At 46.3% G+C, this 13,061-nt stretch overlaps 1 protein-coding gene across 1 annotated transcript; it reads right to left on the bottom strand.

Moving 5' to 3' along the window:
* Window positions 1–4,886: 4,886 nt before the first annotated feature.
* Window positions 4,887–10,261, bottom strand: LOC119312522 (heat shock cognate 70 kDa protein 2-like). Its single transcript, XM_037588260.1, has 2 exons — window positions 9,918–10,261; window positions 4,887–6,818 (listed from the first exon to the last, which is right to left on the bottom strand). The coding sequence occupies exons 1-2, from the start codon at window positions 10,132–10,134 to the stop codon at window positions 5,089–5,091; spliced, it is 1,947 nt and encodes a 648-aa protein (XP_037444157.1). The 5' UTR covers window positions 10,135–10,261; the 3' UTR covers window positions 4,887–5,088.
* Between the last annotated feature and the right edge of the window lie 2,800 nt (window positions 10,262–13,061).

The raw sequence follows: 13,061 nt of genomic DNA, 5'->3' as shown, positions 1-13,061 counted from the left end.
AGTCAAATTTCCGACCGTTGTTGTGCTGCGCGCCAGCTGTCCCAAAATATCTTATCCACCTAACGGTCATTATCATTGAGGGGCATTTATGTCTTATCATGTCAGGCTGCTCCCTAGGCTATAAATAGCCGCCCCCTACAACCACTAGCTGGTTGGCTGCTCCGAGAGAACTTGACACTTGTCATTTGAGAGCAACCCATCCTCCGAGGACTTTGAGCGAAAATCATCAAGTGAGGAAAATCCCAAACCCAAACACCTACAAACCCCAAAGTGATTGAGCATCACTGAAGAAATTGATCCCGCGTGGATCCGACGCTTGTTACCTTTGAAGACTGTGCTTCTTCCAGACGGTTAGGCGTCAAGGTCTAGAGCATCCAAGAGGAATTGTGGATCGCCGAGTGACCAAGTCTGTGAAGGTTTGGAAGTCGCCTGAAGACTTACCACGAGTGATTGGACGAGGTCTGCGTGACCTTAGTTCAAGGAGAATACGGTGAGGACCGGGTGTCCTGAGCTGCGTGCTCAGAGACTGGGTGTCCGGGACTGCGTGTCCTCGAGTTTAAATACTCAGCCGCTCTAACCAGACGTACAACTGAGACAGCAGTTGGAACTGGTCTACCAAATCATTGTCTTCACCAACCTAACTGGTTCTATTTCCTCAACCCTTTCATTTCCTCATTACTGTGTTGAGTGTTTGTTCATATCTGTGTTTGAAGACTTTGACTGAAGACTTTCTCAATTTCCTCAGTTCAATTTCTTCAGTCTATTTGTCTTCATCTTGTGTTATCCTGTGATTACGCTTTCTGTACTCTGTGCTAGTCTTCATTTCATCTTGATGACCATGCGTGTATTCTGTTATGCTTACTTCTGAGTACTTATTCCGCTGCTAATAGTTCTTCGCTAAGGAATTTCCTCACCGGCAAATTCCTCAGTGAAGAATTCATAAAAATCGCCTATTCACCCCCCCCCCTCTAGTCGTCATAACGCACTTTCACGACGAGAGCTCCAGAGCGGCCAGTAGCCGGCCGGCAACCACCCCTGCTACGTCGAGGTGATCATCGCGGCCGCTTCGCCACCGCGACCGCAAGGTGTTTGACCTTTTGCCAACAAAGGTATGGACAGTGGAGACGAGTTTTTCTTCCATCACTTCCTTTGTTCATCGGACGATTCGTCGTCGGATGATGAAGAACTTGTGGTGGCTGCACTGGTCGTGAACGACCATATTCAACGGCAGCTTCCTCGGTACAGGGGGTCACTCCCTGGCAAGGCTCCCAACCTGAACCGCAACAGGGAGAGAGGCCACGCCCTGCTCTATGCCGATTACTTTGCCAACACCCCGCTCTTCAAGCCGGATAAATTTCGTCGCCGTTTTCGTATGGCAAGGCATGTGTTCAATCGTATCCGAGAGGGAGTGGTTGCTCATGACCCATACTTCGAGTGCAAGACGGATGCCCTTGGCAAGCTTGGATTCTCCTCTTACCAGAAATGCACCGCGGCCATCCGCATGCTTGCATATGGTATTCCAGGCGATCTGGTGGACGAGTATGTGCGTATGAGTGAGACAACATGTCTGATGTCAATGTACAAGTTTTGCCAGGCTGTGATCGAGGTGTTTGGCCCAGAGTACTTGAGGCAGCCAACTGCCGCTGATACAGAGAGATTGTTGGCAACCAATGCAGCTAGAGGCTTTCCAGGCATGCTTGGCAGCATTGATCATATGCATTGGGAGTGGAAGAACTGTCCATTTGCTTGGCAGGGCCAGTACAAGGGGCATGTTAACGGGTGCACTTCATATTAGAAGCGGTGGCATCGCAAGATCTTTGGATATGACATTCTTTCTTCGGTATGGCAGGTTCTCACAATGATATCAACGTGCTGCAACGTTCTCCAGTCTTCGCGGGGCTTGCAGAAGGAAACTCCCCACCTGTCAACTTTGAGATCAACGGCCACCAGTACAACAAAGGATACTATCTAGCAGATGGTATATATCCTCAGTTGTCAACTTTTGTGAAGACAATCTCGAAACCCCAAGGTGAGAAGAGAAAAAGATTTGCCCAAATGCAAGAGAGTGTTAGAAAGGATGTGGAACGTGCTTTCGGTGTGCTTCAATCCCGGTGGGGTATCGTTCGAAACCCTGCACTGTCATGGGATGAAAGGAAGCTTTGGGAGGTGATGACTGCTTGTGTGATCATGCACAACATGATCGTTGAGGATGAGCGTGATGAGAGTATCTTTGACCAAGGATTTGATTATCAAGGTGAAAATATTAAGCCCCTGCACCAAGACCCGGCCACATTTGAACAGTTTGTCCAATTCCACCATGAGATGCGTGATTGACACACTCATTTGAATCTTCAAAATGACTTGGTTGAGCACGTCTGGGATCACATTGGCAACCAATAGATGTATTGGTCCAATTTATGTTCAGTCAAGACAATTTCGATTTGGTTGTAAAACTATTTTATTTAAGACAATTTCAATTGGGTTGTAAAACTATTTTAATTTTCGGACAAACATTTGGGTTGGAAGTAGTTTGATGCAAATTTAGGCATTTTTGACCCTCGCGGACAGGATGGGGCAAATGGATGCGGCCGCGCGCTGGACGCACGGCCACCGCATCCCAGGACAGCCCCGGACACGACCCCAAATTCCTACCCAAACGGACCGAAACCGGACAAAACGGACGTCCGTTTGGGGTCGCGCGGTGGAGTTGGCCTCATATCATACTGAGGGCCGAAGATGAGATCATGGGAGCGACGCCGCAGGAAGGATGTGAGCGAGGAGATTCGTTCCTGGCGCTCTGCTTTGCCACCCCTCTACTCTCTACTCTACATGATCAGATGATGATGCGTCGGTTTGAGATGATCACTCAACTCAACTGGCAAGTTTTGGATGTCTAGAGATTTCCTCATATACACGTTCAGTTTTACAGCAGATATATTTAAGTATCACCTTATAGTAACTACCATTTCAACAGTAATTCAAACAAGTTATAGTTGCAGTGGTTAATCCTAACAACTATACTGTTTGTATTGTAATTCAAACAAAGGATCTATATACAGACACCGATGCTCAACAAGACGTCTACTTCCATCTGCAAAAGTTTGATAGGAATTTCGTAGAGCAGTACTGCGTCATATAGGCAGCCTAACTAGCAGCAACAATGTCTAACAAAATTCACAAGTCTCAGCAAGCATCCAACATAGGAGTATTCATTAGCAGCAGCAGCAGCAGAGTTACTAGGCTCTGAATGAATCAACACTAGAGAGCACTGAATACATTCGGTAGAAGCCAATCTTTTTCTCGGCAAATGTACTGTATTTCATAGCAGCAGCAGATGTATAGCAGTATAGCACTAACTAATTTTTTTAGAAAAGATAGCACTAACTAAATGGCATCCAACCCACATCATTCCTAATCAACTGAGCCGCTGGTGATCTTCTTCCCTGGCCCTTTCCTGTCCCCAAACCCTCTTCTTCTCAAATCCCCCACGGCGTTTCTCCACTGCCGGATCTGGCAGGCTGCAGAGGGCGCCAAGATTCACTTGTTGCTCTCACTCTTTCATTTTTAGGGAAAACTAGTCGTGCTTTGGCTCCGGATGGCGCCATCCTCGTCTCCAACAGCTTCTGCAATTGGCGGTTCTCTTTCGGTTATCCACGATGGCTTCACTTCACATCGTCCATGTGTAGACGTTGTCGAGGTTTTGACCATGTGTATATTTGCACGTCCCTTTAGACGACCCGTTTTTGGCTCTGGCCGTGGCCGTGGAAAACGACTATACACGTGCGTTTCCACAAGCTAAAATAGATACTCCCTCCTTCCATCTATATAGGGCCTAACTTTTGAACCTCTCATATCAAGGCATGTGCGCAAAATGAGGAGCAAATTTGGGAAGTAGTATTTGACCAACCGAATCGCAGGCAAACCAAATTTTGGGTCCCGTGTAAATCTTGCAGGCGGCCTCTTTTAAATGCCTAGCCGCTGGCCTCCCTCACTTAATCCCCCGCATGCAAATTTATCTCTTCCGTTCTCTACACGCATGCCCAATCATAACTCCTCAAATGATGCATGCATTCGCTGAAAGATAGAGCTAGCTGCTCCATTGGAAATATGGTGGCGCTATGCATGCAAGCAAATCAATGTGGCGGCCAGCGCATTTTCACGAGGAATGGACCACACACGACTTGCAAGAGAGAATTAAAAGGGAGACACATCGGTTAGCTCATTTGGCCTTGTATAGATGGAAAAATGAAATTTGGGGTTAGGCCTTATATAGATGGATGGAGGGAGTACTCAAACTACCACGTGACACATGTGGTAAGCAATCCAAACAATTCTAAAAAAAATGATACTCAAACTGAAAAATAGTAAATGCGTGGCAGTGGCAACTCTGAATTCACATCAACACAAGGCGAAGTCAAGAGCGCAATTTCTCGCCAAGAAGATGGCCGGCCTGCGAGTAGATGATTTTTAAAGATTTCAATATGAACTACAGACGGACGTATATTTTAGAGCTCATTTTGCTCCATAGTCCATATATTGTAATCTCTAAAATATTTAGCAACCTCCATAATCCATATTGTAATCTCTAAAATATTTAGCAACGAAACAGGAAATACTGCAAGACTCAGACTTTTTGCGACTCAGTGTACCCAAGCGCTCCCTGGACCTCCGCTCAGACTTTGTACTCAGACTTTTTGCAACCTACCACTATAGTTTGAGCCTGGAGCCATAGCCCCAACCCAACCTACCACTATAGTTTGAGCCTGGAGCCATAGCCCCGGAATAGCTCTGGGGTGCAGCAGAAAAGGATACAGACTTGTAAGGCATTTCACTGAATGGCAACAACCAAATTTAAGCTAAGAATTCAGAATGAAATCACACGGGTAGGGTAGTCCAAATAATAAGCATTAAGCTGAAATCAACAATGAGCCAAAACATGCATCATTGCATTGTTCACGACACACACAAGTCTCGTGATGCTACAGACCAAAAAGTACAACAAAACTTCCAGCCCAGGTGATATGATTGGCACCCAGGACTGAATCAAATGGTGTATAGTGTATTTCTCACTATATAAAAGCGACTAACTTAGTCGACCTCCTCGATCTTGGGGCCAGCACCGCCGCTCGCAGCCGGCGCGTCCTCGTCCATGCCTCCGGGCATGTCAGCACCGGCGCCCTGGTACATCTTGGCGATGATGGGGTTGCAGAGGCCCTCCAGCTCCTTCATCTTGTCCTCAAACTCGTCAACCTCACCGAGCTGGTTGGCGTCAAGCCACTGGATCGCGGCGTCAACGGCGTCCTCGATCTTCTTCTTGTCATCAGCAGGCAGCTTGGAGGCGATCTTCTCGTCCTGGATGGTGTTCCTCATGTTGTAGGCGTAGTTCTCCAGGGAATTCTTGGCGTCAACCTTCTTCTTGTGCTCCTCGTCCTCAGACTTGTACTTCTCTGCGTCCTGGACCATCTTCTCAATGTCGTCCTTGCTCAGCCTGCCCTTGTCGTTGGTGATGGTGATCTTGTTCTTCTGGCCAGTGGTCTTGTCCTCAGCAGAGACATTCAGGATACCGTTGGCATCAATGTCGAAGCAGACAGTGATCTGGGGAACACCCCTGGGCGCAGGCGGGATGCCAGAGAGCTCAAACTTGCCGAGCAGGTTGTTGTCCCTGGTCCTTGTCCTCTCACCCTCAAACACCTGGATGAGCACACCAGGCTGGTTGTCCGAGTAGGTGGAGAAGACCTGCTCCTTCTTGGTGGGGATGGTGGTGTTCCTGGTGATGAGCACAGTCATGACTCCTCCAGCAGTCTCAAGACCAAGAGACAGTGGGGTGACATCGAGGAGGAGAAGGTCCTGCACCTTCTCGTTCCCCTCACCGCTGAGGATTGCAGCCTGGACGGCAGCACCGTAGGCAACAGCTTCATCAGGGTTGATGCTCTTGCAGAGCTCCTTCCCGTTGAAGAAGTCCTGCAGCAGCTGCTGAACTCTGGGGATTCTGGTGGAACCACCAACAAGCACAACATCATGGATAGTGCTCTTGTCCATCTTGGCATCCCTCAGGCACTTCTCCACTGGCTCCATGCACTTCCTGAAGAGGTCCATGTTGAGCTCCTCAAACCTGGCCCTGGTGATGGTGGAATAGAAATCAACTCCCTCGAAGAGTGAATCGATCTCAATGGTGGTTTGGGCAGTGGAAGAAAGGGTCCTCTTCGCCCTCTCACAAGAAGTCCTGAGCCTTCTCAAAGACCTGGGGTTTCCACTGATATCCTTCTTGTGCTTCCTCTTGAACTCTTGGACAAAGTGGTTCACCATACGGTTGTCAAAGTCCTCCCCACCAAGGTGAGTGTCACCAGCCGTGGCCTTCACCTCAAAAATACCCTCCTCAATGGCAAGGAGAGAGACATCAAAAGTGCCACCACCAAGGTCAAAGATAAGCACATTCTTCTCACCGACGCTGGTAGCCTTCTTGTCAAGACCATAAGCAATTGCAGCTGCTGTTGGCTCGTTGATGATACGCATCACATTAAGACCAGCAATAACACCGGCATCCTTGGTTGCCTGCCTCTGGGAATCATTGAAGTAAGCAGGCACGGTGACAACAGCATTCTTAATAGTTACTCCTAGGTAAGCCTCAGCGATCTCACGCATCTTGATGAGGACCATGGAAGAAATTTCTTCAGCTGAGAACTGCTTGTCCTCACCCTTGTACTGCACTACAATCATAGGCTTGTCTGCGGGGCCAGGAATAACCTTGTACGGCCACATCTTAATATCACTCTGGACAGGGGCATCAGCAAACCTTCTGCCAATAAGACGCTTCGCATCTGCATTGTTTCATAAACAAACTGACTGTTAGAAGAACTGGCTTTAAGTTCCAACAGTAACACAAACAAAGACAATGACTCAAGAATTTGAATGAATTTATCAGCAATGGTTCACTTAAAAAGACTGTTGACCAATTTATTAATTTGATGGTACTAGAGGATGTATTTTATTTTGAAGTTCTTATGAAGAACATGTTAGACGAACAGTGAGCTTTGATGGAGTAGTATCCACTTAAATTTATAAATTTCAAACCAAACAATCTATCCCTTACTCGTACATATTCCTGTGTCTTTATTATAGCTTGAATAAGTCACAAACTATTGCACAAGGAACTGAAAGCATGCACAAGGTCCATATGCAATACAGTGACCACATTTGTCTCACACATTCTTGCAGCCCATATGTACATATATAATTCAAAGTTCTTCCAAAAATATTTGGATACACTCCAATTTTGATGAATAACCACAACCTCAAACCATATAGTGTACCCCTTAAACTGTTCTGCAGAGCAACTTTGGGATAAAAAATGTGGTTCAAAATTAAATGGTTCTATGCAACTTTCTAGAGGTTATGTGTACCTTCCTAGAACTTTATATTTCTGTGGAGGTTTTTATTTGGCCTTGAATAAATCGCAATACTGGAAAAGTATGTGAAAGCATGCACATGGTTCATATGCACTTAAGTCAAAAGATCCAGATAACCACTTGAACCTTGGTGAAAAATCCGCATGACCTCACAAACTAAAAACCATTCCTTAAACCTTATATTGTGGTAGGAGCAGTTTTGGGATAAGGTAAGTGGTTTTCAAGTTAATGGTGTTATGCGGCTGTTCCCTAAGGTTCAAGAAGCTACGTGAACCTTACTTGTACTTGGTTCACAAGCATGTACAGAGTTACATGCAATCCAGTGACCACATATAACTTGCACATAATTGCATCCAGTTACATATGGTAAGAAAAACATGGGCAATAAAACACTAGGTATATATATGGCAGCTATAAGCAGTAGTATGGGGTGGAACTTCATTCATAATTTACAGGATTCAGGATCTATACAAGTAAACTAATTACTAGATGCTTATGTGAAGTTAGATATAATTAAACTGGTAATTGCTAACCTGCCACATGGTTCATATGCACTTAAGTCAAAAGATCCAGATAACCACTTGAACCTTGGTGAAAAATCCGCATGACCTCACAAACCAAAAACCATTCCTTACCCCTTATATTGTGGTAGGAGCAGTTTTGGGATAAGGTAAGTGGTTTTCAAGTTAATGGTGTTATGCGGCTGTTCCCTAAGGTTCAAGAAGCTACGTGAACCTTACTTGTACTTGGTTCACAAGCATGTACAGAGTTACATGCAATCCAGTGACCACATATAACTTGCACATAATTGCATCCAGTTACATATGGTAAAAAAACATGGGCAATAAAACGCTAGGTACATATATGGCAGCTATAAGCAGTAGTATGGGGTGGAACTTCATTCATAATTTACAGGATTCAGGATCTATACAAGTAAAGTAATTACTAGATGTTTATGCGAAGTTAGATATAATTAAACTGGTAATTGCTAACCTGCCAAACAGCAGTGTCACTAGGCCTCAAACACATACGCACTCAGAGAACACAAATAGTAATAGTTCTCAAGAAAGAAAGCACAATAAGAACAGGAAAAAAAATCCAGAACAACCACAAATAATAATAAAATGAACATTCATTTATAAGTCACTTACATATTATGCCAAAAAATAGATCAATATAATTTGTAACAGTGGGACATGTATAAGACAAAATAAAGTGCACAGGTACAATAAACATGCTTCCTAACGGCTTACAAAATACTCATAAATGTCAGCACTTGTTCACACAGAACACAAAACAATTCTTCTATAGAATGGATGCAGAATAATGAAGGCAAAGAAGGATTAATCCAGAAGCACCATAAATGATGACCAATTTAACATCTATAACATTGAGTTACACACACGTGTGCCAAAAAGTATCTCAATTTATTTGGTTATTAGTGTAGCTGCCAAAAAAAGTGCACACAACATGCTAACTAAATTCTTAAAGGCACCAAACAGGGCAAATGTTCCGGACGACCAAGAAAGAAACAATATTTAAATGTTGAACAAAAACACGAGTTTAACTTGGATTTTTAGAAATAAGATATAACTTTAGAAATAAGATATAGCTTTAGAAAACAATATTCAAATAATCAGACAATACGCTGAGAGAGCCTATCAAAAAAAATTAGAAAACAATTGGGCACAAAATGGCATCCTCATTGACTCAAACAGAGAACAATTAAAGTGTGATTTCTCTAATAATTTATGTATGGCCCATAAAATAAATTCATACTATTAAGCCAAACTAATAATCCTACAGCTACCTATGGATCTAAATGAGGACCATGAAAAACATACGTAATAAAAGGAGCAACTAGATACAAGATCCAAAAGCCGATCCAAGAAAGCTAGCAGACATGCTCCTCGAATTTTTGAAAAAAAGTATGCAAAAGAATAACAGCAGTTGGCAATAAAATGATGACAACTACTTAGCTTAAAAAACTGCTAGGAGACACTTAAGTGTAGTACTGTGGATATTTAGTTCTATGAAAAAAAAACAGAGTAAAAGATATTTTGTCCACAATATGAAGTGAAAAATAGAAGCAAGGATCCTGTAGCTATATATGGATCTAAACGGACCACAGCTGAGGACCATTAAACAATCACAATAAGTGGAGCTGGACACAAGCTTCAAAAGTAGATCCAAGAAAGTTAGCAGACATATACAAATATACAATTATAGAAGACCACGCCACATCACAGATCTACACTTAGCCAAAAGATGCAGCCTATAACCATCCAAAAAAATACTATGAAAGCAGACCATGGATGGCCTCAAACATACTCGGCGGATCTACCGAAGCGACAGGTCAACGACATGTTATTTCGTTCAAACATACTCGATGGATCTAGCGAAGCAAAAACTCTGCTCCAAGCGACGGGTCAACGGCGCACGCATCTAGCAGCGACCACACATACAGAAAACAGATCTGGCGCGAGGGAAAGAGAGGGAGGGTGTGCTCACCGAAGACGGTGTTGATGGGGTTCATGGCGACCTGGTTCTTGGCGGCATCGCCGATGAGGCGCTCCGAGTCGGTGAAGGCGACGTACGAGGGCGTGGTGCGGTTGCCCTGGTCGTTGGCGATGATCTCGACGCGGTCGTGCTGCCACACGCCGACGCACGAGTAGGTGGTGCCGAGGTCGATGCCGATGGCCGGCCCCTCGCCCTTGGTCGGCGCCATGGCTCTAGCTAGATCGAGAGGAAGGAAGCTAAGCTAGCTATGGACTAGGGTTAGGGTTTGTCGAGCCTTTGCGCAGCTGCTGGCGGCGGCTGCTGCGGACTCGGGAGAGGAGGAGGCAGCGAGGAGCGGGGCCGCTATTTATACAGGAGCGGCTGTCTGAACCGGCGGAGGCGTGGCCCATCCACAGCCCAGCAAGCACCGGGTGGGGCCCGGCTGGCAGAGTTCAGCGCGATAAATGCAGTGCTACTTGACTCGAACCCTCGTACGAGATGGTTTCCTAGTTTCTGTCGCTGCGGATGGGTCCCGCGGGTTTGAAGGTTTGTGTGGGGCCGTCTTGCGGTGTCCCGGGGTGGAAATTTGGGAAGCGTCTGGTTGTTTTGCAGATTCTCGCGTGTCGCGGGAGGGCAGGAGGCGTGTCCGTTGGGAACCCGTGTGTGTCGCTAGTGGGAAAGCGTCTTCGGTCGGCGGTGGGTGTCACGATCTAGGCCGGACTTTTCTGCGCGCCCAGCGAACGTTGGATCGTGATCGGAGGGTTTGGAACTTCGGACCAGCCCGAAATATCTGTTTGTGTACGTGGAGGTGATGGTTCAGTATCAGATCTGAGAAAAGTGAACCTCCCACGAAGCAGACTCGAGAAGCTTCCGGGGTTGGGCGCGAACGTCTTCATAGCCGTCTGATTAGCCGCACAAATCCTACAGCAAGCCTCCTCGCCACGTCACTAGTCGCGGTCCGTTCGCTTGGAGTTGTGGTGGAGGCAAACAATTTTGTGGTGGAGTTGTGCCTTGGATCCCAGAGCGAGCGGCGAAGGCGTGGTGGTCGTCGTTTAACGTGTCGAAGTTGTTGGGGGTGAAACTACGGGGGTTACTGTGCCGATCATTCAAGCCGAATGAGGTGCTCGTGGGCGCGCCCGTCGTCGCGCGGTCGACGGCCTGGCTGTGTCGATTGCTCCTTCGTCGACCAGATTGCTCCTTCGTCGACGGCCTGGCTGTGTCGATTGCTCCTTCGTCGTCGGCCTGGTTGTGGGATCCACCAGAGGTCGGCGCCACGGCCGTGGGATCTGTGACGGGGTCGTCCGCCAGGTGTCGAATCTAGAAGAGGCGAGACCGGAACCGCAAGAGGAGGGGTCCGCCTCGATGACGCCCGCAGCGACGACCACCACCACCACCATGCATCTGCCACTCCCCGACACAGTGGCGACGACTGCGGCGACGACCACTAGCACCACGCATCTGCCACTCCCCGACACAGTGGTGACGACCGCGAGCTCGCATCCAACTCCTGCAGGGATCCAACCGAAGCATGGATGCAACAGCTCTCAAAAGCTCGTTCGGGTCAAACGAGAGTACATCAGAGGAGGATGAGGACTGGGACCCCAACTCAGGATTGACCACCACCGTGAGTCCGCGACGCAATACACAAGGCCCGGTGTTGGCTCCATTCTCTGCAGGAAGCACCTCCCCAACCTTTTTGCTCCATTTTTCAGTTTATTTACTTCAAATTACCATGCCCTCATCCAGGAATGCCCGGTATGCTAAAATAGCTTACAAATTTTAATCGCGTTGTTTTGTGTCTTCATTTACATACCAAAAATACCTTACAAATTTTAATCGACTTTTTTTTGCCACCTTGTATGTACAGATGGAAATTTGCCATGACCTTTTCTTTTGGTCATTGCAAAAGAAAACTTTTTACCATGGCAAATTTCTAGTTTTAAAGATGATGGCATTTTTTTTGGTGTGAACTAAACTTGATCATACCCTGGGTTGGGCCAGTTTCCAGGTCGGGCTTGTCAAAGCCCGAGGCAAAAATCCCAAGCTCGGCCTGGCCCGAAACACATGAACAATGGCATTTTCCAATTAAAATAATTATATTTTGGATATTTAAAAATATAATATACCTATATTTTGAATAAAATATACATTTGTTGCCGTTTCGGGCTTCCAGACCGGGCTTCGAGCTAGAAAATGGAGCCCAAGCCCGGCTCAAATGCCGGGCTTTTGGGCTTGGGCCTCCGGGTCGGGCTTTAGATGCACAAGTCCAGTTTGAACCATAGCAAATTTTACTAAAACAACCCATGGTATTCTTTCCTCTATTTTTTTGGAGCATGGCAAAAAAATCATAGGACAACAAAAACTGGACTTTATTAGTCACAACAAAAAATCAAATATAGCTTTTATTGCTACTGGGCTTTATTTTTCCTTTTTATTTTCTACAGAAAAAGGTTTGTAGGGCCAATGAGGGAGGGCCCCGTCGTTCAATGGATCTCCCTCTCCCCCAGTAGCGAGCGGAATGTTCGCCCCAGTGAGGCAACAAATATGACGTTCGTGCCATATTGGGCTCTTTTTTTATATAGGCCTTTGTAGATGCATCCTAACAGCATCGACATTATGGCGATGGAATAAATCCCTCCGACCTCTTCCTAGCCTCGGCGTTGTTCACTCTGAGACCGGTGACAACCTCGTAAGGGCATGGCCACGTCAATTTGGGAAGCCAAATCTATGGGGCGACACGATCATTAGTGATGGCGGGGATAATCAAGCCATTTATTAAATATGGGTGACTGTCAAGGTGGTGAGGGAGTGCCTCCTCTCTTTGTCAAGCATCAGATGGGTGTGTTCTTGCTTCATGTTGGTGGGCTATGTGGAACACTTTCAACAACTTGTTCACAGGGTGCGTCTGTACGCCCCTGGTCGACACTCTTTCAATGTGTGCTTTCTCCTGCATCTCCCGACATGTTTCTATTGCAGTTTATGGAGCCCATGGTGACGTTCCCCGCAAAAAAAAGTAGCCCATGTTGACGAGTGTTATTAGTGAACTTTTTCGTTTGATATTTGCAGCAACTCCATTCATACGACCCAGTGGTGAGATCGACGGCATTCTTCGTAGGACTGGACAAGAAGCTGGAGTTGAAAGACTTTGGAGACTAT

Source organism: Triticum dicoccoides, chromosome 5B (genome assembly GCF_002162155.2).
Source record: "Triticum dicoccoides isolate Atlit2015 ecotype Zavitan chromosome 5B, WEW_v2.0, whole genome shotgun sequence".
In the NCBI taxonomy this organism is placed as follows: domain Eukaryota; kingdom Viridiplantae; phylum Streptophyta; class Magnoliopsida; order Poales; family Poaceae; genus Triticum; species Triticum dicoccoides.
Note: the sequence above shows the minus strand (reverse complement) of the source record. Positions and strands in the feature narration are given on the sequence as shown.

Bases quoted from the DNA above. Each gene is read 5' to 3' on its own strand.
- LOC119312522 (XM_037588260.1), bottom strand. From the start codon at position 10,134: ATGGCGCCGACCAAGGGCGAGGGGCCGGCCATCGGCATCGACCTCGGC. The intron at 6,819-9,917 runs GTGAGCACACCC...GAAACAATGCAG, and splicing joins CCCCATCAACACCGTCTTCG to ATGCGAAGCGTCTTATTGGC.